Source organism: Castor canadensis, chromosome 17 (assembly GCF_047511655.1).
Source record: "Castor canadensis chromosome 17, mCasCan1.hap1v2, whole genome shotgun sequence".
NCBI classification, from domain to species: Eukaryota; Metazoa; Chordata; class Mammalia; order Rodentia; family Castoridae; genus Castor; species Castor canadensis.
The window spans coordinates 22,821,660-22,845,828 of record NC_133402.1 but is presented as its reverse complement, the minus strand read 5'-3'; the positions used below and the strand labels follow the sequence as shown (position 1 = coordinate 22,845,828).

Below are 24,169 nucleotides of genomic sequence, written 5' to 3'. Positions count from 1 at the left end.
CTGGACAACAAGGACAAGGAAAGTGAAGACCTGAGGCACAACTATCAGGGAGAATTCACCAAGTTCCATACAGTCCAGATGCTCATTTCTCTGCCTCATCAGATGTTGGCAAAAAGCAGTTGATGTTGGCTGAAGTGGAAGGGTGAGAAAAAGTTTCTGGAGGAAAAGTAATTCTAGCAGCTGCTGGGAACTGATTCCATCTTTCCTCTCCATCCAGGGTTGAATAGCTACAGGTAGCTAGTGCCTAAGTGGCACATTTTTTTCCTGGCATGACTTGCCAAAGCTGAAACCAAAGTATTGGACCTAAGGCCCAGACTCCTGAGATTCCATATTCCAGGTCCAGCCACCTGCTCCTAAATGCCAAATAAAGGGGCATGGTAAAGGCAGAGAAAGGAAATTTATTACATAGCTTGGGACATGCTGTAGGAAGAGGCAGAGTAAGCACTCAGCTCATCCTCAGCCATCTTCAGGGTATGCACATGACCTATAGGTTTAAGTAGATAACTGAACTGGGAGCGGGGGACAAAGATATGCATAAGCAGTCCCAGTCATGGGTGTGTTCTGGTTGGTCATTATCTCAGTCCAAGGGTTCCCAGAGGGGTTCTGAAAAAGATGTTATTGCTGTCATCATTTGAGGGGAGCAATCTGATTCCCATAAGATAATTGTTCCTGCTTCAGGGTGCAGCCTCATCATTACAGATAATTATCTTCATTTGGAGGGGTGGTCTGTCCACTGTTCCTTATGGGAAGTTTCAGTCCCTTGTCATAAAGATGTTATCAGTTCTGTCCCTTCTGGAATCCAAGGTAATTGCAAAGTGACTGTAACAAGACTGGCTTAGAGCAAAGACAGATAACAAAATGGAGGGAGAGAATGCAAGCTTCTCCTGTTTTTAGCTAATTTGTGGGCCTAAGAATGAGTCAATGCTTTTCAGCAAAAGCTGTTTGAGCACTTCTTACATCCTTTATGTTCCGTGGGGTTTTGTTTTAATGATTAACCTTTTTAATAATCCTTTTGTTGTTGTTGTTTTTATAAGAATGCTTAACCTTTCCCTTACATGATAGCACATTTTCTTTATTTATTCATCAAAAGACATTTGAGTTATTTTCATATCTTTATTATTGTGAATAATGCTGCAATGAACATGGGAAGGCAGATATTCTCTGAGACCCTCATTTCAATTCCATTGCATATATACCCAGAAATCAGATTACTGGATCATACAATAAATAGTTCTGTTTTTAATTTTTTGAGGAACCTGAATAGTGGCTGCACCATCTTACATTCCCATTCTAACAGTAAGCAAGGATTCCAGTGGGTTTTTTCACAATCTTGCTAATATTTATTCTTTTGTTTTTCTGATACTAGCCATCCTAACAGTTATAGGATGATATCTCATTACAGTTTTGATTTGCATTGTTCTGATAATTAATATTGTTGAATGCTTTTTCATATGTCTAATGGCCATTTTTGTGTCTTATTTGGAGCAATATATATTCCATTTCATTGCCCATGTTTTAGTAGGGGATATTCTGTTTGCAAATATTTTCTCCAGTTCTGTAGTTTGCCTTGTCACTCTGAAGCTTTTCAATTTTATGCAATCCCATGTATCTGTTTTTTGGCTTTGTTTCCTATGTTTTCAAGGTCATATCCAAGAGTCACTCCTAATGCTAATGTCAAGGGAGTTTTCTCTTATGTTTTTACTAGGAATTTTAGAGATCCAAATCTTATATTCTGATCCATTTTGATTTTATTTCTCTGTGTAATACAAGATAAAGGTCCAATTTCATTCTTTTGAAATTAATGATCTAAAACTATTGTTTCTAGCTCACATCCTCCCTTTTGACAGCATGAATTTGAAAATAAGTTATCTATTTAGTGATAGATAACAAATTATTCTTTTTTATCCCACAGGACTTCAGACACAAAGCAGCAGTAAACAACTTGTCCTTGAATGCATATGAGGGGCAGGTCACTATTCTTCTGGGGCATAATGGAGCAGGAAAGACCACAACCTTGTCTGTTCTTACAGGTAGGTAAGTCATCTCCATTCAGAGCAAAGAACGGGTTCTTTCCAAGACTCAAAAACTAAGTTTTGCTGAGGCATCCTTACCATTGGTCCCTCCAGAAACATCAAAATAACTATTATATTTGAACCAAAATTGTTTCATGAGAAATTCACAATCCAGTTAAGAAATTATAGCACCCTGGACAAACACAAAGTGGAGAAAAATTGCACCAATGCAGGTAAAAAGAGAAAATTTATTTAGATCATTCAGCCCCCTTCTCCCAAGAGTTTAGATGTCAGCCTAGAGAATCATTTTGGCCTATAACTTCTCCTTTGAAAGAAGGGGGAGGAGAGTGAAGTGACACAGCCTCCTGGATTTTCAGTGAGTTCCTCAAGGGCCTAATTTCTGTTTTACCTCATAACAAGTGCTGAAAGATTGGTAGATGTGGGATATCTGGGACAGCTAAGAACAAAAGATAAGGGACAGGTACCCTCTAACAGTCTTCGCTACTCTGAGAGATTCAGAAAGGGCTTTCCCCCAGGAAACGAGAGCAAATGAATGAAGTCTTATCCAAAATCTCTCAGTACACTTGCTGAGGAGCTGATTTCTATCTTGCCCCATCTGAGTGCTGAAAGAATGAAACCAGAGTTTTGGACCAAAGGCCCAAATGCCTGAAATTCCATATGCTACCTGCCCCTAGACACCAAATTAAAGGGGTATGGTAAAGGCAGAGAAAGGAGGTTTATTAGACAGCTCAGGACATGCCATAGGAAGAGGCAGAGTAAGCACTCAGCTCATCCTCAGACATTTTCAGGGTACAGACATGAGCTGTAGGTTTAAATAGACGAAAGATCTGGGAGCAGGGGACAAAGGTATGCATAGTTAAACAGTCCAGTCATAGGTGTGGTCTGGTTGGTCTCAGTTGGTGGGGCAGGCAGTCTTGGTCAGGCAGATGGTCTAGTGGGTTTTTGACTGGCAGAGCCTGCAGTCTCAGTCAGGCAAACGGTCTGGTTCAGTTTTGAAAGTTATCACCTGGAGGGAGTAATCTGGTTCCTGTTTGAGGATTCTTGAGATAGTTGTCCTCACTGGGAGGGTGACAGCTCCAGGTGGCTCCAGTTCATTGTCATAAAGATACTATCAGTTTTGTCCTTTTTGGAATCCAAGATGATTGTAAAGTAACTGTAAAGAGAATGGCTTAGAGCAAAGACAGATACAAAATGGAGACAAAGATGCCAAGCTTTTCCTATTTTTAGTTCATTTGTGGGCTCAAGTAAGGAGTCAGTGCTTTTCAGCAAAAGCAACTTGAGCACCTCTTACAAAGTGACTTCAAAGAAAATGGCTTAGAGCAAAGACAGATAAAAAATGGAGGCAGGGATGCCAAGCTTCTGTTTTTAGTTAATTTGTGTGCCTATGTAAGGAGTCAGTGCTTTTCAGCAAAAGCAGTTTGAGCACCTCTTACAAGAGAGTAAAGTCAAGATATCATATCTGGGACAGCTGAAAATAAAAGAAAAGGAGCAGGAATCTTTCTAGAGTTGATACTACTCTGCAAGACTGAAGAAAGGTACAGGACCAAGACTGTTCTTCCATAGGAGAGGGAAAAAAGTGAAGCATGCCTTATTTCAAAGCCTTTCAGTGTATCCCCTAAGAACCTCATATTGAACCCTGTAAAGACATGCTGTACAATTTAGAACAGCTTCCAAGTTTCCACACAAAATCACAGATCCTTGAGATATACAAGCATAAAAAGCATTTCAAGGTATCTCTCAACAAGATGTCTCACAAGGTTGAAGTTTTAGCAAGAATTTTAGTATAACAAAGTAAAGTATGGACAAGGTGGGGTGGAGGGCAGAGAGAAACATTTCCTGTTCCCCACGCAGAAAATGGGAGCAAAGACTAAAACTTGTGGTCCAGTATCTATGGTTTTATACTTTCCTTGGATGGGAGAATCCACATCTCCAGAAGTCTAACAACCCTACCCATTAGTTCTAAGTGCCAAAGACAGGTGCTGTTTATTATTGTAAAATATGGAGATGTTTCTTACCCCTATCCAAAACACAGGGACAACAGGTGAGTTTTAGCACTTCCCTTTGCCAAACAAGCCTTTTTCTCTACCCATTTAAGGATCCTTACAACTTGTTAGCATCTCAAAGAGGAAGGCAGATGTAGGTAGCCCCTTTAAGTCTCCTGCTTCTGTATCTTGACATCTAAGAGGAGATGAAAGTGGCTAGTTCCTCTGGCTTTTCAGTTTTTACTTTCTTGTTTAAATGTCTGAGTCTGTCCCTTTAAATATTTATTGAAATAATGGAATTTCCCTGTTTCTTCATCTGTCTATCCTGCCTCAGTACCTATAGTTAACAATACTGTATTGTGTACTTTACAATATGTTAAAAAAAAAAAAAGGGGGGGTTAGGGGTGTGTCTTAACTGGTAGAGCCTAACAGTTCCTGAGTTCAAACACAAAAGCAAAAAAGCTGTAAAATAGAACTAACAGATTGATACCCATTTTGAGTCCATCAGGTTCTTGTCAAGCGAGGAATGACAAGACCTGACAACCAGTGAGCAGAAGAGAAATTTATTGGAGTAAAGAAAGATAGGACACCTGTGGGTAGGACTCAGAAAGACATGAGCCAGCTGCATGTATAGAAGTCTTTATCTACTTTTTTTTGTCATCCAACTTGGGGCAGACCTTGCAAGTCTCTGGATGTAGCTCTCTGAGAAGTGGGCACCCGATTTTTTCCTTGTAGGGTCTTGGAGTGCCTTTTTCCTTAACACCCCCCACCACATGCCTGCCTGTTCTAGGCCCTCTTTGAGGTTAGCTGTTCACAAAGTTTAACCCACTCTTTATTTAAGAGTAATTTACATCTTAAAAGTCAGCTAAGTTTACATAGGTGTACTTAACAAGACAATGACCAAATCTAGAAGCTGGATAGAGTAAAGTTTAGAAATTTCAAACAGACTCTCTGTTGGTCTGATGGAGTGGCTCAAGAGTTAGAATTCCAGCCTAGCACGTGCAAGGACCTGAATTCAAACCCCACACTACCAGAGACTCTCTATCAGTTAGAGCAGGAACTGATAGTTTACATAAGTAATCTCTTTGCCATTTAACAAGACAATGGCCCCAAATCCAGGAGATTATCCCAGTGGCCAAACAAACCCAAAGTTTTAACTAGCATTCCATCTTTAAAGCCTAACCCCATGTTTCTCCCTTGAAGAGATTTACCCCTGACCTGATGAAAGTACATTCCTTTCCCAGTTAACTCCACCATTATTTTTATTATAATCTTTGTGTCTTGTTTGCATTCTTTTCCTGCCAGATACAAGAACTGAGATATTTATCAAAGCTACTTTTTGATAACATACTTGCTGACTTTGATCACTCTCTTATGGCCTCTAGCCTTAACTGCCTGAGAGCAAGCTAGCTCCTAACAATATGATCCAGTAAATACACTTGACTTCATATCCAAAAATACTGAAATCAGAATCTTAAGATAGATACACTTGCGCACACTCATGCACCTGCCAGCATGGCCAAGATGTAGATGTAGAAGCAGTCTGAATTTCCATCAATAAATGAGTGGATAAATAAAATGTAGTATATTCATGCAGTGGAATATTCAGACTTTAAAGAGAAGGAAATCCTGCTATATGCTACAATATGGATGAACCTTGATGGTATTATGCAAAGTAAATAAGCCAATTACAAAAAGACAAGTACAGTGTGATTCCAGTGAGGAACATAAGAGATATCTAAAGTAACCAAAGTCATAGAAACAGGAAGTAAAATGATGGTTAGCAGAGACTGGAGGAAGTTGGACATGTTTAACATAATAAATTTTATGTGTGTTTTTACTGTTACCAGGAAAATAGCACTGATAAATATACCTCTGTCCTTGTGTCCAGCAGGAGAAGAATTCAAGCAATATTCAAAGATTATGGTAAAAGTAGCAGTAAAGTTTATTAGGAAAAGAAAACAATTTCTGAAAGTGGTTTGCCTCAAGGGAAAGAACTATGAGCCAGGCTTTAAAGTTGGAATATTTTTTGAGAAACAGTTAGCTTTGGGTCCTTTCAGCCCCTGGGATGATTTCCTGGGTTTGGGTCATTGTCTTGTTAAATAAGAGAAACATTGAATGAACTTCTAGTTTCTGCTCTAATTGATAGGGAATTACTGTTTGAAATTCCTAACTTTTGCTTTATCTAGCTCTTAGGTCTGGGTTTTTGTTTTGTTAAATTTGTTTGTGCATACTCCCAGTGCCAGGCCTAGCTGGTGTTTAGAATGTAGATTACTCTTGGGTAAAGAGTGGATTAAGTTTTAGGTTAGTGGCTAACTTGAAAGCATCCTGTGATACCTTATCTTAATAGAGATTAGTAGAGTTGGGAAGTTCAATTAAAATGATTTTTTCCTTCCTTGCTCTTGTCAGACACCCCTTGTGTCTGACTGCTTGGTACCCATCATTTACTACAATTATTTTTTTTTAATTTAATAGTAAGAAAGTTTGGTGGCACTTAATTTATTTGACCCGTCCCTTCTCTGGTTCAGTGGCAGTCTTGAAGATGGCAGTCCCAGAAGGAGATCCTGGTTCCTGGGTTCAGCAAATCATACTCACAAATTACTTTCTATGTGTGCATTAAACTGTGTGATCTATCTGAAAGACTATGAATACAAGGTATTCATCTCCTTTTTGATTAATACAGAATTCATGGCAGAAAAAAAATGCTGGCATTACTTTGTACATTGTAAAGCAAAGCAAACCAAAATTTGAGGCCAACTCCAGCAAAATACTGTATTTGCATAGACCTCCTAAAACCAGCACGAAAAATCTGAAGATAGTTAAAATTAAGGCATTCAAAAGAACCACATATATAGTGGAAAAGCCAAAATATGTGTCCAGGACAAAACACATGTTGAAAAAAGACCTGAGATGACCCCATGATTTTACCTCTGGCTGCTATCTGTACTCCATACAGTCTGTTTAAATGTTAAAGAAGTGCCCCCAACAAGGGGCAGTATTTAAAACTAAGAGAAGTGTCTTTCATTCATTTTTTAGCCTCTGGCATTCAAAAAATCTCTGTCAAAACTAAAGCAACTGAGTTACTTTCTCTGTCAGAATTAAAGGAATATAAGATAAAGTTCTTTGACTGCAGTCTTTGCTAAAATAGTTGAGAAGAGTCACTAAATAAATAGAAGAATACATTATCCAGCAATCAAAAATCATCAAACTCTAGAAGAGAATCTGATTTCCAGAATTACCACATTATGCTATTCAAATGTGTAGGTAGTACTGGGGTTGTAGCTTAGGAGTAGAACACTTGCCTAGCATGCATGCAGATAATAAAATAAAAAGCCACCATTCAAAGGAATAAAATTAATCAATAGAAACTGGTCCTGAGGAAAGAAGCCCAGAGAAAGTTGACTTTAAGTCAACTGTCTCAAGGGAAACCATGCACAAAATCCTAGGGGCAGTGAGAAAAACATATTTTTAAAATGAGAATACCAATAGAGAAATAACAATTGTTAAAAGGAGTCAAACAAATTCTGGAACTGAGAAGTACAATGGAGGAACTGAAAAATGTATCAGAGGAGTTCAACACCAAAGTTCAGCAGGCAGAAAAAGAATCAGCTAATTTGAAGATGGTACAACTAAATTATCAAGTCTGAAAAACTGAGAGTTAAAAGATTAAGTGACAGACTTTAAGGGTCCTTTTAGATTCCATTGATTATACCAAGATACACATAAGTCTCAAAAGGAGAAGAGAAAGCAAAAAGGCTGAAAAATATGGGATGATAATGGTCCAAAACTTCCCAGATTTGGTGAACAACTTGCACCCATACATCCAAGAATCTTATTGAACAAACTCATAAGAGTGTTCAGCAAAAAAGAAAACGAACATATAGCAAAATGACAGAATTTCTCCCTTATAAGTGATTACCTTAAATGTAACTAAAAGCAAAAACAGCTTGGAGGGTAACTTTTTTTATGGCTCAAGTAGTAGAATGTTTGTCTAGCAAGCATAAGTTCAGGTATTTGGACTTTGTTCTGTATATTTTACTAAAAACATATTAAAATGCAAGAATTTGTATAATAATATGGGCAAGAAAGATTGCAATAAAAACAAAATTCTAAATTCTATACATATTTTAAACTCATTAATAAAATGAATATTTTGTTAATGTTATTACCATGTAACATTACAGTGCTCAGATTTTTTAGAAGGTAATTTCATATTTATGTTCATATAGTTCATATACTTATTGTTTCCGATAGTGATGCCCAGATGACATACAGTAATTTTCAGCTTGAGGGTTCTTGGGTCTGGTCTGAGGTTGAAAACAGAGATGGACTCAAGCAGCAGAGGTCAGAAAGGTTTTCTTTGTAGAGAAGAGAAGAGAAAAGGCTGCATGAGGGCATGCAGTGGGACCCAGAAACCATGGTCCTGTGGGTCAGGTTAGAAATTGGGTTTTTATAGCCTCTTTTTATTGCCCAAGGGTGGAGATGTCTCTCAGGAGCAAACAGACATTTCCTGGGAAGGAGAAGTGTCTCCTTGGCCAATTACCACTTTTTGGGACCTCCTGGAGTCTGCCCTTCAAGTCCCTCCTCTTGATCACCCTAACTGCTGTTCGGGATAGAGATGACAAAGTCTTTTCAGTGACTGCTTCCTGCTGACGGGGGGGTCATGAAGAGGCCTGCAGCATCAGGGCTGACCACGAGAGGAGTTATGAGGAGACCACGTTTTCATCTCCATGAGGGGCATCTGTAGTTTGATGGATTCTAGGCAAGAGGAAACAAACTTGACAAGTAAATTTAAAATGCAAGGCCCAAACACAAGCAAGAGAATAATGGCAACTATAGGCCCTAGAAAGGGTAGGAACCATCTCCTGGAGGGAAGCCAGGATTTTATTTGGCCCCATACCTGTGTGGATATCTGAGTTTCGAGGGACTGTTCTCAGAGCCACTTGGCCTGTTGGAGAATGTAGTCTAAATGTGCCTGAAGTGTTTATATATGTGTAACAGGAAGTATTGGTGATGGCAAATACCCCTTCTTGTTTAGCCAAAAGAAAATCTAGGGCCAGGCAGTGGTCTATGACCATAAAGGCAAGGGATGACAAAGACTTTTGTATGTCCTTAATGGCAAGGCCGACCTGGTCTGAGGTGCCCTTTACTACTTTGGTTAGGTTTTTTTGTAGTTACATGATTGCCAATTACCCCATAGCTTATTCTAGCTAGGGCTGCAATTAATGCTGTTATCCCTAAAACTATTAGAGTGACCTCCCTTTTCAGTTTAAAATTCCCCCTAGGTCGTGTGGGGTGTAAACTGTTGGGGCTGGTATAGGATAAGTTTTTGAGCTTCAGGCACTAGAAGGATAACTGCAGTGACTGCTTGAAGACATCCTGGCCATCCCTTGGCTACCTGATCTAATTCTTTACTTAAGTAGCCTACTGGCTGGGGAGTGATGGCCCAGAGCTGAGTCACCACTCCCAGGGCCAATACTCCTTTTTTGTAGATATATAATTGAAACTTGTCCTATACCGAGAGACCCAGCATTGGAGCTGTCATAAGGTCTTTTTTAACTGGTAGAATGCATTTTTTGACTTGTCATACCATTCATTATAAGGCTGGGGATCCTTCTGTGCTTCCACAGGATCTGATATAAGGGCCTGGCTAGGTCTTCATATCCGGGGATCCAAATTTTACAGTATCCTGTCACCCCCCCACCCCCAAAGACCCTCAATTGTTTTAGAGTCTTAGGTAGAGGAAACATTAGGATCAAATGGATTTTAACTTCTCTTAGAGCCCTCATTTCTTTCTTCAGGACACGACCTAAATATGTAACCCTACACTGACACAATTGGGCTTTTTCTTTAGAGATTTTATGACCTCTATCTGCTAGGAAGTTTAGTAAGGACTCAGTGGCTCATAAAATGACAGGCTCAGTCGGTCCACAGAGGAGGAGGTCATCTACATGTTGTAGCAGAGGAGCTTGTGGATATTCCCACTCTGCCAAGTCTTGGGTTAGAGCTGACCCAAAGATATGGGGGCTGTTTCTGAATCCCTGGGGGAGGACAATCCAGGTCACCTATCCAGCCTTTGGTGTGGCGTCCTCAAAGGCAAAGATAGGTTGACTTTTAGGGAACTTAAAAAGGGATGCAAAATAGGGCATCCTTTAAGTCCAGGACAGAGTAGTAAGCTGTACCTGGAGGTATCTGGGCTAAAAGCATATAGGATTTGGAACTACAGGGTGGAGAGGCACTACTGCTTCATTGATCAGGCAGAGATCTTGGATTACCCTCCATTTGTTATTGGGTCCCTTCCTGACACTAAGAATAGAAGTATTATATGGGCTGGAGCATTCTATTAGCAGTACTTATCTCTTTAAGCCTTGGATTATGAGAATTAGTCCCTCCTTAACTTCTGATCTTAAAGGTTGTTGTTTTTGGTGAGGAAACCAAAAGGGTCCTTGAGATGAATTAGGACTGGGACTGCTATTCATGCCTATCCCATGGTATGACCATCCATACACACTGTGGTTCTACTTCTTCCTTTATCAGGGGCAAGCAGAAGTACTCCCCTGGGGGTAAAAGGAGCTGTACCCTCAATTTAGATAGAAGGTCTTGCCTTAACAGAGAAGTAGGGGTTTCTGGGATGATTAAAAGGGATTGACAGAAGTGGAAATCTCCCCAGGAGCAGACTAGAGGCTGAGTGAAATAATGCTCTAGGGGCTGACCTGATATGCCCAAACAGTAATTTTCTTGGAGGACCTGGGTCTGGGAGAGAAAGGAATAGCTGAAATGCTGGCTCCATTATCGAAAAGGAGGTTATCTTGCACTTTTTAAAAGTAAGTATCACCCAGGGCTCCTCTGATTTTATGGTGGTCACAGGAGCCTGGATAGGAGGCCCCAGGACCTGTCATTGGGTGGGTGGCTCTGGCCTCAGTTTCCCTGGGAACCGAGGACAAGTGCCTTCCAATGATTTCCCCAGCAAATGGGGCAGGGTCCTGGAGGTGGCTTCCTCCAGAGGTACTCCCTCCAAAATGGCCTGCCTGTCCACATTGAAAACATGTCCTCAGGTTTAGACTCTGCCCTGGGGGAACCTCTCTGAGCCCTGTGATCAGAGCTTCCTGCCATTTATCCTTTCTCTTTTTCTTCTCCAGTTTTTTTTTCTTTTTTTAAGTCCCTATTATAGTATATGGATGTGATTACATGGACCAATTGGTCTAGATCTCTGTTCCCTTCAGCTACCAGTTTCTGAAGATTTCTGCAAATATCTGGGGCTGACTGTGTTAGAAATTTATATTTTAGGGTGATATCCTCCTCCTGTGACTCCAGTACAATGTTGGTATGCTTTTGTAAAGTATCTTTAAGTCTCTGTAGGAAAGCTACTAGGGTTTCTAAGGGTCCTTGCTGTACAGCCATGAGTTGGGAGTAATTAAGGGGCTTTATCTTGGCTCTCTTTAGACCTTCAAGAATGCAGTGGATGAAGTGGTTATGAGTCTATTTATCCTTGTCATTTTTGGGTCCCACTTAGGATCATACCTAGGCATTGCCTGATCTCCTATGGGAACTGGGAATCAGGATTCCCTTTAAGGTATTCAGTGTCTCTGTCTTTCTTCCCCCTCCCTCTCCTCCTCCTCTAAGGGCCTGGTCTGAGATAGTCTGGAGGGCCACATTTATCTAAGGTATAATCATCCTAGCTGCAGCTGCCTGATCTAGTACTTACTGTTTCTCCAGTGAAGTAAGACTTGATTTCTGTCACAGGGGAGGCCCCATTTGACATTGTTGGGGGCCCTTGGGCATTAGATTTTTTTAGGTTCTGGTTCCTCAGTGGAGTTTGGGGCTTTTTGTAAAGGGTCACCATGGTCTGGATATCTAGCCTGCATTTGCTCAGCCATTTTGGGTGGTTTCTTAGGAAAAAGAAAAGTTGAATATATGGGCCTTCAGTCCACTTTCCCTCCTTTCTACAGAACATATCTAATTGAAGAATGGTATTATAATTAATGTTCCCTACTTATGGCCATTTTCCCCATCTCCCAGACTATTGTGGCCAGGCCTGGGTGCAGTAAAACCTGAGTTGCTATCATTGAAGATTTTTTGGTTCAAGGTCTTTGCAATATTTTAGTAAGCAGGCAAAGGAGGATCCTTCCAGGATCCTGGAAGCTTTATTCCACATCTAAAAAGGGAAGCAAGGAAAAATTGATCATTTTAACAGAGGTTTTCTCATTTTACCTAGGCGTCCCCAGGTGAGGAGCTCCTTTACATGGGAGAGGGCATCTCTTTCTCCCATGCTCTCCCACCACTGGCCACCTGTAGCTAAGGTCTTGGGGAAGACATTTAGGTACTTCTGGCTGCTGCCATCCTGATGGAGTATCCCTGATCAATTTTTTTGCCTATTTGCCTTGTGACCCAAGTACTTGGTTCTCCTCTACCAGCTCAAGGCTTGTAGTTTAAAAACAATTCTATCAATGAGGGACTTTAAAGTAACCAAGAGAGCTTGTATGGCCCTGTGGAGGCATGGACAGGGACTCTTGATGAGGTAGACATTTGTCCCCCTGTTTATCCTGTGAGACATATATATTTTCTATAAGAGAGGGAGCATCTGAAGGCCTTGGTTTGTTTGTTTGTTTTGTTTTTTTGCTGCAGTAAGGAACAAAAATGGTAGCCCATTGAGGTCTCTTATCTCCTTAACTTTTTCTCCCTTGAAGGCAGACTATGGGAACCTGCTTAACCAGATCAACCAGATGCCTAACAAAAACAGTTAAGCCCAAGTTAAAGAGTAGTACTTTTTGGTGTACTCAACTGAAATAGGGGTTGTAGAAGAGACACAGGAGCACTTGAGGACATATTCTAAGGATTAGGTTTTGAGGAGGGATGTAAGGATCTCTTCTAGACTCAACTGAAGAAGGAAGCCATTGCCGTTTAGGACAAAGTGGGAGGCCACTCATCCTGATCTAGTTGGGAAAGGAGAAACTGAGGACTGGGGGAAAGGAGAGTTTCCAGGCTCAATACATGAGGGATTATTAGTCATCACTGCTATCCAGGTCAATCCCACCAGAGGCAGTACTGGAGCACTGGAAGCAAGGGGTGACCTCCACTTTTGGGCCACGGGAACTGTGAAGAAAGTGTAGAAATCTGATTGTCTGTTTGCTGCGGACATGGCTGGAGGGGTTCCAATACTTACCATCTTTTAAGCCTCAAGTGGACCAGGAAGTTGCATCTTTAGCCTTTGAGTCTCACCAAGGAGTCACCCTGGCCAGACTATGCTTATAGCTTGAAGAGAAACTTTCTTTTCCACTGGCTGTTTTCAGACCTCCTCTTTAGCAGGTCAGATCTGAAAGGGAGAGAGTTTAAGGAGGGAGGGGGCCAAGAGTTGAGAGGAAAAAAGCCTTGGTGCACTGAAGTTTTAGCTCCACCCCCATAGTATTGGCAGTCTGGTATAAGCTCCTGGATAGCCCCTGATTTCTTAGGTTGCCTGCCTTAACAGCTATACAGGGCTTGGAGCTTTTTCCCCAGGTTCTGAGGGAGAAATCCTCCTTAGCAAGAGAGAGAGAGAGAGAAAGTCAGCCTGAGAGATCCACCTTAGCTAATCCGTTGTGGGGAGGGGGGCTCTCCTAGAGGACAGAATCCATTGGCATGCCGGACAATCATGGCGACTTCCTAGGCAGTCCTCTCCAGTTTGGCACAACCTGTACTGACCTCAGGTGAAGAAGTGTCCCTTCGTGGTTGCCAGATATACACAGATGAGATGCAGGAATTTTTGGGTGTTGAGCGTCCTTGGGTCCATTCTGAGATTGAAAGCAGAGACAGACTTGAGCAGCAGAGGTCATAAAGATTTTATTGTAGAGAAAGGCTGATGGGGGCATGCAGCAGGACCTGGAAACCGGTGGTTCCCTGGGTCAGGTTGAAAATTGGGTTGTATAGCCTTTTTAGTATTGCCCAAGGGTGGAGATGTCTATCAGGTGCAAACAGATGTTTCCTGGGAAGGAGAAGTGTCTCCATGGCCAATTACCACCTTTTGGGACCACCTGCAGTCTGCCCTTCAATAGCATATGGTATTTCTAATATTTATATATTACATATAGAGAGAGAGTGCTGTTACTACTATATAATATTAGTAGACTTTTATGCTGTAGCTAACATAGTCAGTTTCTTTTTGTTGAGAATTTGTCTCATGTAACAATATGTACTGAAAGCTGCTGAATAATGGGAGGTGGGAAGGAAGAGGCAAGGGAAAGTAACAGATGGGTTGAGCAGTATATCCACAGCTGAGATACATCAAGAAACTCCTTTTAACATTGACTTTGAATTTAAAAATGAAAGAACTGTAAAATAGGTACAGTTGGGGAGGAGTACTTGTGAGAGTAGGGAGGGTGAATGGAGGAGATGAAGGTGAGGGAATTTGGTTGATAGGCCTCACATACATATATGAAATAGAATGATGAAACATCTTGTAGTTGCTTTAAGTGGAGCTTGGGGAACGGAGGGAATGGTGGGGGCAATCTAAGCAATGTATGATATAAGGCCTTTCAGAATTGCCACAATGAATTGCCCCCATACAATGAATATATCCTAATAAAAACAAAAACAAGAAAATAGAACAATGAAACCTGTTGAAATTGCTCTATGAGGGTGGGAGGGTTGGGGTGAGGGAGAATGATGAAGAGAATAAATATAATTCAGGTACTTTGTTAGCATATATATAAATGCCACAATGAAATCCCCCTATGAAACTAATATATGCTAATAAAAATGTAAAAAAAAAGTAAAGAGCAAAGTTAAAGGCTTAAAAAAACAAAATTGTCTCCTATTTATTGAACAGGTATCTTTGAATACAGTTTACCACTTTGGAGTAAAGTTTTAAGAATGTGTTATAAATAGAATAAATGAGTCAAGAGATTTAAGCGATTTGATAGTTGCTTTTTTGCATATTAGCAAATATTGCCCTATAAAATCTAGAATGGTTGCCACCAGCAAAACACAAATATTATGTATTGTTAATATTTAAATTATTTTAGTGCAAATGTCAAATATCCCAAACTTTCCTTTTCATAACTTCTACACAGTACCTACTGTGGTTCACAAATGTGGTAACTATCTGCTTATAATGCTGATATGTTGGAATATAATAAATCACTTGAATGTTTTGTTTACCAATATACTCCATACCCATTATAGAAAGTTAGTATATGTAAGCAAAAGAAAAAGAAAATTTAAAAGGAACTAATTGCATCATTCTGATGGAACTTTGGTTATATTTCTGAACTAATCCTCTGCAGAATTACAGGAGATAGCAATTCTTAGTAATCCAGAAGACTATTATGAATTTGAGGTTCTACTTTGCAATGTGTTAATCATATTATCTCACCAAATCTTAGCTTATTCCATGTCTTCTGCATAATTCCAGGTCGTTATCCTCCTACCAGAGGAGAGGCCTATATTAATGGATATGACATTTCAAATAACATGATTGAGATTCGAAAACACTTAGGCTTCTGCCCTCAGCATGACATATTATTTGATGAGTTGACTCTATCAGAACACCTCTTTTTCTACTCGGTGGTGAGTCAGAGATAAATTCCATAAAATTAAAAAGTAAATTTGACTTTTTTTGATGTACAAAGTAGATTTAACTATTACATAAAAACATAAAACTGCACATATTTTTCCATGTGATGTTTTGATACAGATATATGTTGTGAAATGTTGCAATCAGCTCAGACATTTATGTCCTCATTTGTCATTTCTTTATGGTGAAAATATAATACTTTCTTCTAGCCTTTTAATATATACAGTACATTTTCATATCTGTAGTTAACAATTGCATAATAGCACAATAGAACTTCCTATTTCTATCTAACTATAACTTAGTACCAACTGAGCAATCCCTCCCTATCCTCTTCTGAATCTGTTCTCCTCAGCTTCTGGTAACCCCTATTGTACTCTCAACTTCTGTGAAATTGACTTTTTTTTTTAATAAAACAAAAAAGAATTACATCCATTTAATCCACATTATGTTGGTTATACTACTTTTCTAAAACAACTACTTACAGCACTAATTGTTTGAAAATATAACAAAATGCCACAAAATATGATATAATTAAAGATTACTTAACTAGTGCTGAATCTTGTCCTAATACCTTTTCATTTATTAACACATATTCCTTGCAATACCAGTTGAGAAAATTGAGGCACAGTGTTAAATACTATATTTAGGATTTATATCTAGAATTATTTAAGTGTTTTAGTGATTATGTAAATGATTTTTAAATTTTTTATTCATGTATTCACACGTGCAAAAATTGTTTGGGCCATTCGTACCCTTGCCCACCCACCCCCTATCCTCCCCCACCATCCTCCCTTGCTTCCAGGTAGAACCTGTTCTGCCCTTATATCTAATTTTGTTGAAGAGAAGACATAGAAATAATAAGACAGACAAAGTGGTTTTGCTAGTTGAGATAATAATAGCTATGCAGAGATATTCCTAGCATTGCTTCCATGTACAAATGTGTTAGAACCCAAGTTGATTCATCTCTAACTGACCTTTTCACTAGTTCCTGATCCCCTTCTCATATTGACCTTTATCACTTTAATGTTTCTGTATTAGTTTCTCTGCAGTGAGGACATCAAATACTTTACTCTTTTGGGTTTCCTACCTATCCTCATACCTCCCGTACGTGCTCTCCCTTAACATGTGACCCAAGTCCTACAACATTGCTGTATTTGCCCTAGATCTAAAGTCCACATATGAAGAAGAACATGCAATTTTTGTTCTTCTGAGCCTGGCTAACCTCACGCAGAATGATGTTTTCCAGTTCCATCTATTTACTTGCAAATGACAAGATTTCATTCTTCTTCATGGCTGAGTAAAATTCCATTGTGTATAAATACCACATTTCCTTAATCCATTTGTCACTAGTGGGGCATCTTGGCTGTTTCCATAACTTGGCTATTGTGAATAGTGCTGCAATAAACATGGGTGTGCAAGTGCCTTTGGAGTAACCTGTGTTGCATTCCTTTGGTTATATCCCGAAGAGTGGTACTGCTGGATCATATGGCATATTGTGTTACAAATCTATTCAGGTGATTAATGTTCTCTTGGTTCAATTTTGGATGGTCATTAGTATCTAGATATCTGTCCATTTCTTCAAGATTTTCAAATTTATTAGAATATAGGTTCTCAAAGTAGTCTCTGATGGTTTCCTGGATTTCTGTGATGTTTGTTGTTATCTCCCTTTTTGCATTTTGATTTTATGGATTTGGGTTTTTTCTCTCCTCATTTTAGTGAAGTTTTCCAGGGGTCTGTCAACCTTATTTATTCTTTCAAAGAACCAGCTTTTGGTTTCATTGATCCTTTGTATGGCTTTTTTTTTTTTTGATTGTTTGTTTCTATTTCATTGATTTTGGCCCTTATTTTTATTATTTCTCTCCTACTGCTTGTTTTGGGATTTGAGATGTAACATTAGGTAAATGATTTGAGATCTTTCTGTCCTTTTAATATATGCACTCATGGCTATAAACTTTCCTCTTAGGCCTGCCTTTGCTGTGTCCCATAGGTTCTGGTAGATCTTGTTTTCATTTTCATTAACTTCCCGGAACCTTTTAATTTCCTTTTATTTCATCAATGGCCCATTGATCATTAAGCAATGTGTTGTTCAGCTTCCAATTGTTTGCATGTTTTTTACTGTTGTTTTTGTTGTTGAGTTCTATTTTTAATGCATTGTGGTCAGATAGAATGCATGGTATTATTTCTATTTTCTTATATTTCCTGATGCTTGCTTTGTGTCCTGTGTTATGATCAGTTTTGGAGGGGGTTCCACGGGCTGCTAGGAAGAATATATATTGTGTTGAAGTTGAATGAAATTTTCTGTAGACATCAGCTAGGTCTATTTGATGTATGGTGTGATTTAGTTATAGAATTTCTTTATTGATTTTTTGTTTGGATAACCTATGTATTTGTGATGGGGGTATTAAAGTCTCCCACTACCACAGTGTTGGAGTCTATATATGTTTTCAGGTCCTTCAGAGTATGTTTGATGAAATTGGGTGCACTGATGTTGGGTATTTTTTCCCTTTGGTTTATTTCACCTTTTATTAGTATGGAGTGTCCTTTATCTTGTTTGATCAGTATAAGTTTGAAGTCTGTTTTGTCTGAGATAAGTATTGTTACTCCTGCCTGTTTTCAGGGGCTGTTAGGTTGGTAAATATTCTTCCAGCATTTCACCCTAAGCCAGTGCTTGTTTCTGTCAATGACATGGGTCTCCTGTAAGCAACAGATTGTTGGATCTTCCTTTTTAATCCAGTTTGCCAAACGGTGTCTTTTGATGGGGGAGTTAAGTCTGTTCACATTCAGTGTTACTATTGATAGGTATATGGTGATTCCTGTCATTTAGTTGTTTTTGTTGTTTAAGGGTTTCATTTTGTGCAGCTGAATCAATGCTACTCTCTACTCTCTTGTCTTTTCTTCTCCTGTGGTTTGGTACTGCCTGTCCTCTCATGGTTTTATTTGCTTTCATTTTCTGTGTGCAGAATTCCTTGAAGAATCTTTTGTAGTGGTGGCTTGGTGGTCATATATTGTTTTAGTTTCTGCTTATCATGGAAGACTTTTATTGCTCCATCTATTTTGAATGATAGTTTGCTGGGTAGAGTATCCTAGGGTTGAAGTTATTTTCATTCAGTGCCTGGTATACCTCAGTCCATGCTCTTCTTGCTTTTATGGTTCCATTGAGAAATCTGCTGTAATTTTGATGGTTTACCTTTGTACAATATTTGTTTTTTCTCTCTTAGAGCCTTTAATATTCTTTCTCTAATCTCTGTGCTTGTTATTTTAATGATAATATGTCATGGGGTAGTTCTATTTTAGTCAAGTCTGTTTGGTATTCTCGAGACTTCCTGTACCTGAATGGGTGTAGTTTTCTCTAGATTTGGGAAATTTTCTGTTATTATTTTGTTGAATATATTATGAATTCCTTTTCCTTGCACCTCTTCTTCTTCAATGCCCATGAATCTCAGGTTTGGTCTTTTGATGGAGTCAGTGAGTTCTTGCATATTCCTTTCATAGGACTTGAGTTGTTTGACTAATAGCTCTTCAGTTTTTCCTTTAATTTCCATTTTTTCTCCCAGTTCTGAGAGTCTGACTTCCACTTGTTCTAGTCTGCTGCAGTGGCCTTCCGTTGTGTTTTCTGTTTTTGTTTCATTATTTTTTCTCAGGTTTTCATGTCATGGATCACTTCCTCTTTTAATATTGTCTATTTTTGTCTTTCATTCATTTATCTCCCTATTTATAATGATCTCTGTTTCACTTTGGTGTTTATTTAGGGCTCCTATGATGTCATTTATTTGTTCCTGTGTCTTCTCATATTCTTTATTTTTGGTGTCTTGAAATTTCTTGAGTGCCTCTTGGACATTTTGCTTAACCATGTCTAGTATCGTCTCCATGAAATTCTCAGTGATTACTTTCAGGATATCTTCTTTAAGAGTATTCTTTTGGACATCGTTGGGTTCCTTCATGTCATTTATCTTTGTTTTGTTGGAGTCCGGAACCGGGTATCCATTTTCTTCATTTCCCTCTGAATCCTGAACTAAATTATTTTGGCCGGGGGGAGTGGTTTCCATCCCTTTTTCTTCTTCCCATCGTTCCTGCTGCTATTGTGTAACTGTTCTTGATAGACTAGTTTGTGGTTTCAATCACCTGTTTTCTTTTCCTTGGTTAAATTTTTTTAGTGGCTGTATTAGATTTTTAGCTGTTTGTGTGTGTGCTGCTTCTGTCCCTGGTTTGTGTGTAATTTACTATTAATTCACGGTGATAAAACAAACAAAAAACAGCAAAATAAACAAACAAACAAACAAAAACAACCCAAAAAAAACAACCAATCAACCAAACAAACAAAAAACTGAAAGAAACTAATGGGGGGAGATGAGCAAATGAACAAGAAACAAACAAAAACTCCTGGTTCAGGATCAATTGAATTTCAGTCTGCGTTTAAGTTCTGGTGTTACTCCTTCAGTATCCAGTCCTGGTGTTTGTATTTAAGTAGATGCTCTTAGTCTTCCCAGGTGGTTGGCCTATCGGTAGTTTTTTGGGTTTTTTTTTTTTCCTTCTGTCTTTCAGCAGCTGCTGCTTGGTCAGCTTCTCCCGCAGTGAGGTGTGGCAGCTCTGCAGTCCACTAGTTGTCCTCCTTTGGAGTTGGCTTATCTCTGTGCTTGTTTACTAGGGGCTTGTGTCTTTGCCTCACCCCCTTTCCCTGGGGCTAGGGCAAGGTCAGTGATCGTTAGCTAACTGCCACTGTCAGCGTGCTGTGATGGCTCGCTGTTTGTTCCTCAAGGCTGCAGAGCTGTCTGACAGTGGATGCCCAGGGTATGAGCCCTGTAGTCTGCCACCTTTGTTCCTTCCCTACTTCAGGAAGAGGCCTATCACCCACCTGCTGACAGCCCTCCTGCCATTTGTTTACTAATGGTTTGTGGGAGTTTGGCTCCTTGCCCCTTCCCCCTTCTCTGGTGCACTTTTAGCAACCCCTGCCTCCTCCACTGTGCGCTAGTTTTCAGTTCCATTGTTTATTCATTCTGTCCATGGGGGTTGTGCTGGCTTATCCCAGGGGTGACTGAGGGATATGGCTTGATGCTTGGTTCTCACTTGTTTGGTCTGCCAAAGGTCTCCCAAGCACATTTGGAGCCAGTGGTGGGTGGCTGGCAGCTGGTGGCCAGCAGTGGTGGCATGGGGGTGGCGGCCTGCCTGTTCTCTCAGTGTATGGTCATGATGTGGAGAAGCCTTCCACAGGCTAGAGGTTCAGGGTGCCAAAGTTTCAACTCTCCCTGGTGCTTCACCTCTTCCAAGCATGCCTCCTGCATCTCAGCAAGGTCCCTGGCCTTGCTGTCTGCATCTGTGTCCCAGTGACCATTTTGGATCTCCTGCCCAAACTCAAAGAATGGACTCAGAAATATGAAGTGCAGTGAGAGCAAGACTGGTCTTGCAAGACTGGGTGTCTGGTTGGCAGGTACTGAGATTGACTTTTTTAGACACCATTATGGGTGAGATCATTTAGTACTTGTCTTTCTGTGCCTGGCTTAATTCACTTAACAGAATAATCTCCAGTTCCATCCACGTTGTTGCAAATGACAGGATTCCATTGTGTGTGTAGTTCACATTTTTCTTTATCCCTTCATCACTTGGTGACACTTAGATTGTGTCAATTCCTTGACTGTTGTGAATTGTGCAGTGATAAAAATGGTAATGCAAGTGTCAAAACTATGAATTTTAAGTCATTTGACCAATACCATAATCAGATACAGAATAGTTTCATTACTCCAGAATACTTCCTCATGCCATTTCTTTGTTGTCATCCCTCTTCCCCTTTGTACCCACAGATCTATTATCACTATATATTTGTCTTTTTGAAAATGTAATAAAATGGAACCATAGAGTACATAACTATTTGAGATTGGCTTCTTTCTTTGAAATTTGTCTGTGCCATTGTGTGTATGTGTACTTTGTTTCTTTGGATTGCTGAGTACACAGCCATGTTTATTTCTCTCACAGTAGGATTATTGGATCATATGGTACTTGTTAAACTTTGTAAGAAACTGCTAAACTGTTTTCTAGAGTAGCAGTATATGATAATTCAAGTTACTTCACATTCTTGCCAGCATTTAGTATTTTTCAATACTTTTTTTTTAAATATACGTGTTTAGTGGCATCTAATTATGGTTTTAATTTACATTTAATGAATCACCGATGATGTCAAACATCTCTTAATTGTGTCCTTTGCCATCTATATAGCAATGTAATGTTTATTCAGGTCTTTTGTCTATCATATCTTTCTTTATGGATTCTGCTTTTGATGTCTTCCCTTAGAACTCTATGTCTTAAGAACATAGAGATTTTATTCTGTATTTTCAAATAAATATTAGTAATTTATAGTTAATATATATGCCACAAATATCAATATATATTATATTTTAGTATTAATTAATTATAGCTACTGATCATTACTATATTATAGTTTTACATGTACCCTTAGCTTATGATCCATTTTTAGTTAGTATTTGTATAAGGTGCAGTTTAGGTCTGGATTCACTTTTTGCATATAGATAAATTGTTCTAACACCATTTTTTGCAAACAAAATGCTTTTGTCTTTGAATTGCTTTTACACATTTGTCAAAGATCAAATGATCATATTTCTGCAGGTCTGTAGGTCTGATTCCTTTCTATTGCATTGGCCTTGGAATCCTTTTGCAAATACCACACTCTGATTAAAGTAGCATTACAATTTGTTTTTCTCTGTCATCTGATAGAGGATTATTAATTTTCATTATCTTTCACTTTTGGTTTAGGGATTATTATCTCTCACATTTTGGGTTTTTATTTACTTATGCTTACCTATTCATTACATTCTTCCTTTTACTTCACTTGGGGGTTCTTCCTTTTCTAGTTTCTTAAGAGCAGCGATAAAATCATTGGTCTGACACATTTTTGTCTGCTACTGTAGGCAGTTATTAAGATGATTCTCCTGCTCAGCATTCCCTTTAGCTTCATCACATCATTTTTTATTTAGTGTGCCATATTTTCATTTTTGTTCAGTTCAAAATATTTTGTTTTTCCTCAGATTTCTATGGTGGCTCATAGATCATTTACAAGTATGTTCTTTAATATCCAAGTGGTAGAAGGTTGTCCTGTTTTCTTTGTTATTCTTATTTCTATTCTATTTTTACTAGAGACTATATGTGATTTCAGTTCTTTAAAAGTTGTTAAGTATTTTTATGGTCTATATTTTTCCATGTACACCTGAGAAAGATGTGTTTTCTGCTTTTAATTTTTTCTGTCAATTACATTGAGTAACTTGATGCTTTTTGTTCTCCTATGTGCTTGCTGCTTTCCATCTGTTGCAGAGTGGGTTGAAATCTCCTACCATAGCTATATGTTTGTCAACACTTTCGGTATTTTAGGTTTCATTAGGTATATACACATTTCAGATTGCTGTGTCTTCTTTGTGAAATAATTATTTTATCAATATGTAATGTCCCTCTTTTATCTTCATTAAGTTTTTTCCTCTGAAGTCTACTTTATCTGATACTTTTTTTTACTTTATCTGATATTAATATGTATTAATATGACCATTCCAGCTTTCTCTTGATTTGCATTTGCATGGTATATTTTCTTCAACCAATTGTTATTAAACCTATCTATCTCATTAAATTTTGACTTTCTTTGTCTTTTTGGTGGTACTGGGGTTTTTGTTTTTGTTTTTATCTGTTTCTTTGTTTGGTCTAGTTTTTTTGGTTGTATTGGGGTTTCAACAAAGGGCCTTATGCTTGCTAGGCAGGTGCTATACTGCTTGAGCCACTCCACCAACCCTTTTTTGTGATGGATTTTTTTGAGAGAGGGTCTCTTGAACTATTTTTCTGGGGCTGGCTTGGAACTGTGATCCTCCTGATCTCTGCCTCATGAGTAGCTGGGATTACAGATGTGAGCCACGAGTGCCTGGCTAGTTCTGGGGTTTTGAACTCAGGACCTTGTGTTTGCTGTGTACATGCTCTGCTGTTAAGAAACCATGCCTCCAGCCCTTTTTATTTTTCAAATAGGTTCTTGCATTCTTTGTCCAGCCCATGCTTAAAATTTATAGGCATACATCACCATTCCCAGCTTGTTTTTACTTTTTTTTTTAGTTTTTTTGACAAGAGAGAGAGTCTCACTAACTTTTTTGTCCAGGCTAGCCTCAAAACTGCAATCCTCCTATCTCTGCTTCTTACATAGCAATGATTACAGGTAAGCACCACCATACCCAGCCATTTGAGTTTCTTACAGGCAATATGTGGTTATTTTTTTTTATCTAATCTGATAATCTGTCTCTTAACTGATGTGTTTAAAAACATTTATATTTAATGTAACTACTAATGTGCTTAAATTTAAATCTGACATTTTATTTGTTTTCTGTTTGTACTCATTGGTTTTTGTTCCTGTGCTTCCCCTTTTTAGCCTTCTTTAGTTTTTTGAGTATTTTTAGTAATCCATTTTAATTTATCTGTTATAACTTTTACTACATAGCTTGTATATATTTCCAGTGGTTTCTATAGCAGTTCCAAAACCCAGACTTAGCTTCTTTTTTTTTTTATTTTATTTTATTTTACTTTTTTTTGGGTGGTACTAGGGCTTAAACTCAGGGCTTCACACTTGTTAG

The 24,169-nt window shown here is 38.8% G+C and overlaps 1 protein-coding gene across 1 annotated transcript in view; it reads left to right on the top strand.

Annotated features, from left to right (window-relative positions):
- LOC109675442 (phospholipid-transporting ATPase ABCA3-like) overlaps positions 1-24,169 on the top strand; it is a 147,176-nt gene that overhangs the window by 22,626 nt on the left and 100,381 nt on the right. Inside the window, exons 4-5 of the mRNA XM_074059960.1 lie at positions 1,913-2,030; positions 15,402-15,556. Of these exons, the coding sequence (XP_073916061.1) occupies positions 1,913-2,030; positions 15,402-15,556 (273 nt within the window). The remainder of the gene's footprint in view (positions 1-1,912; positions 2,031-15,401; positions 15,557-24,169) is intronic.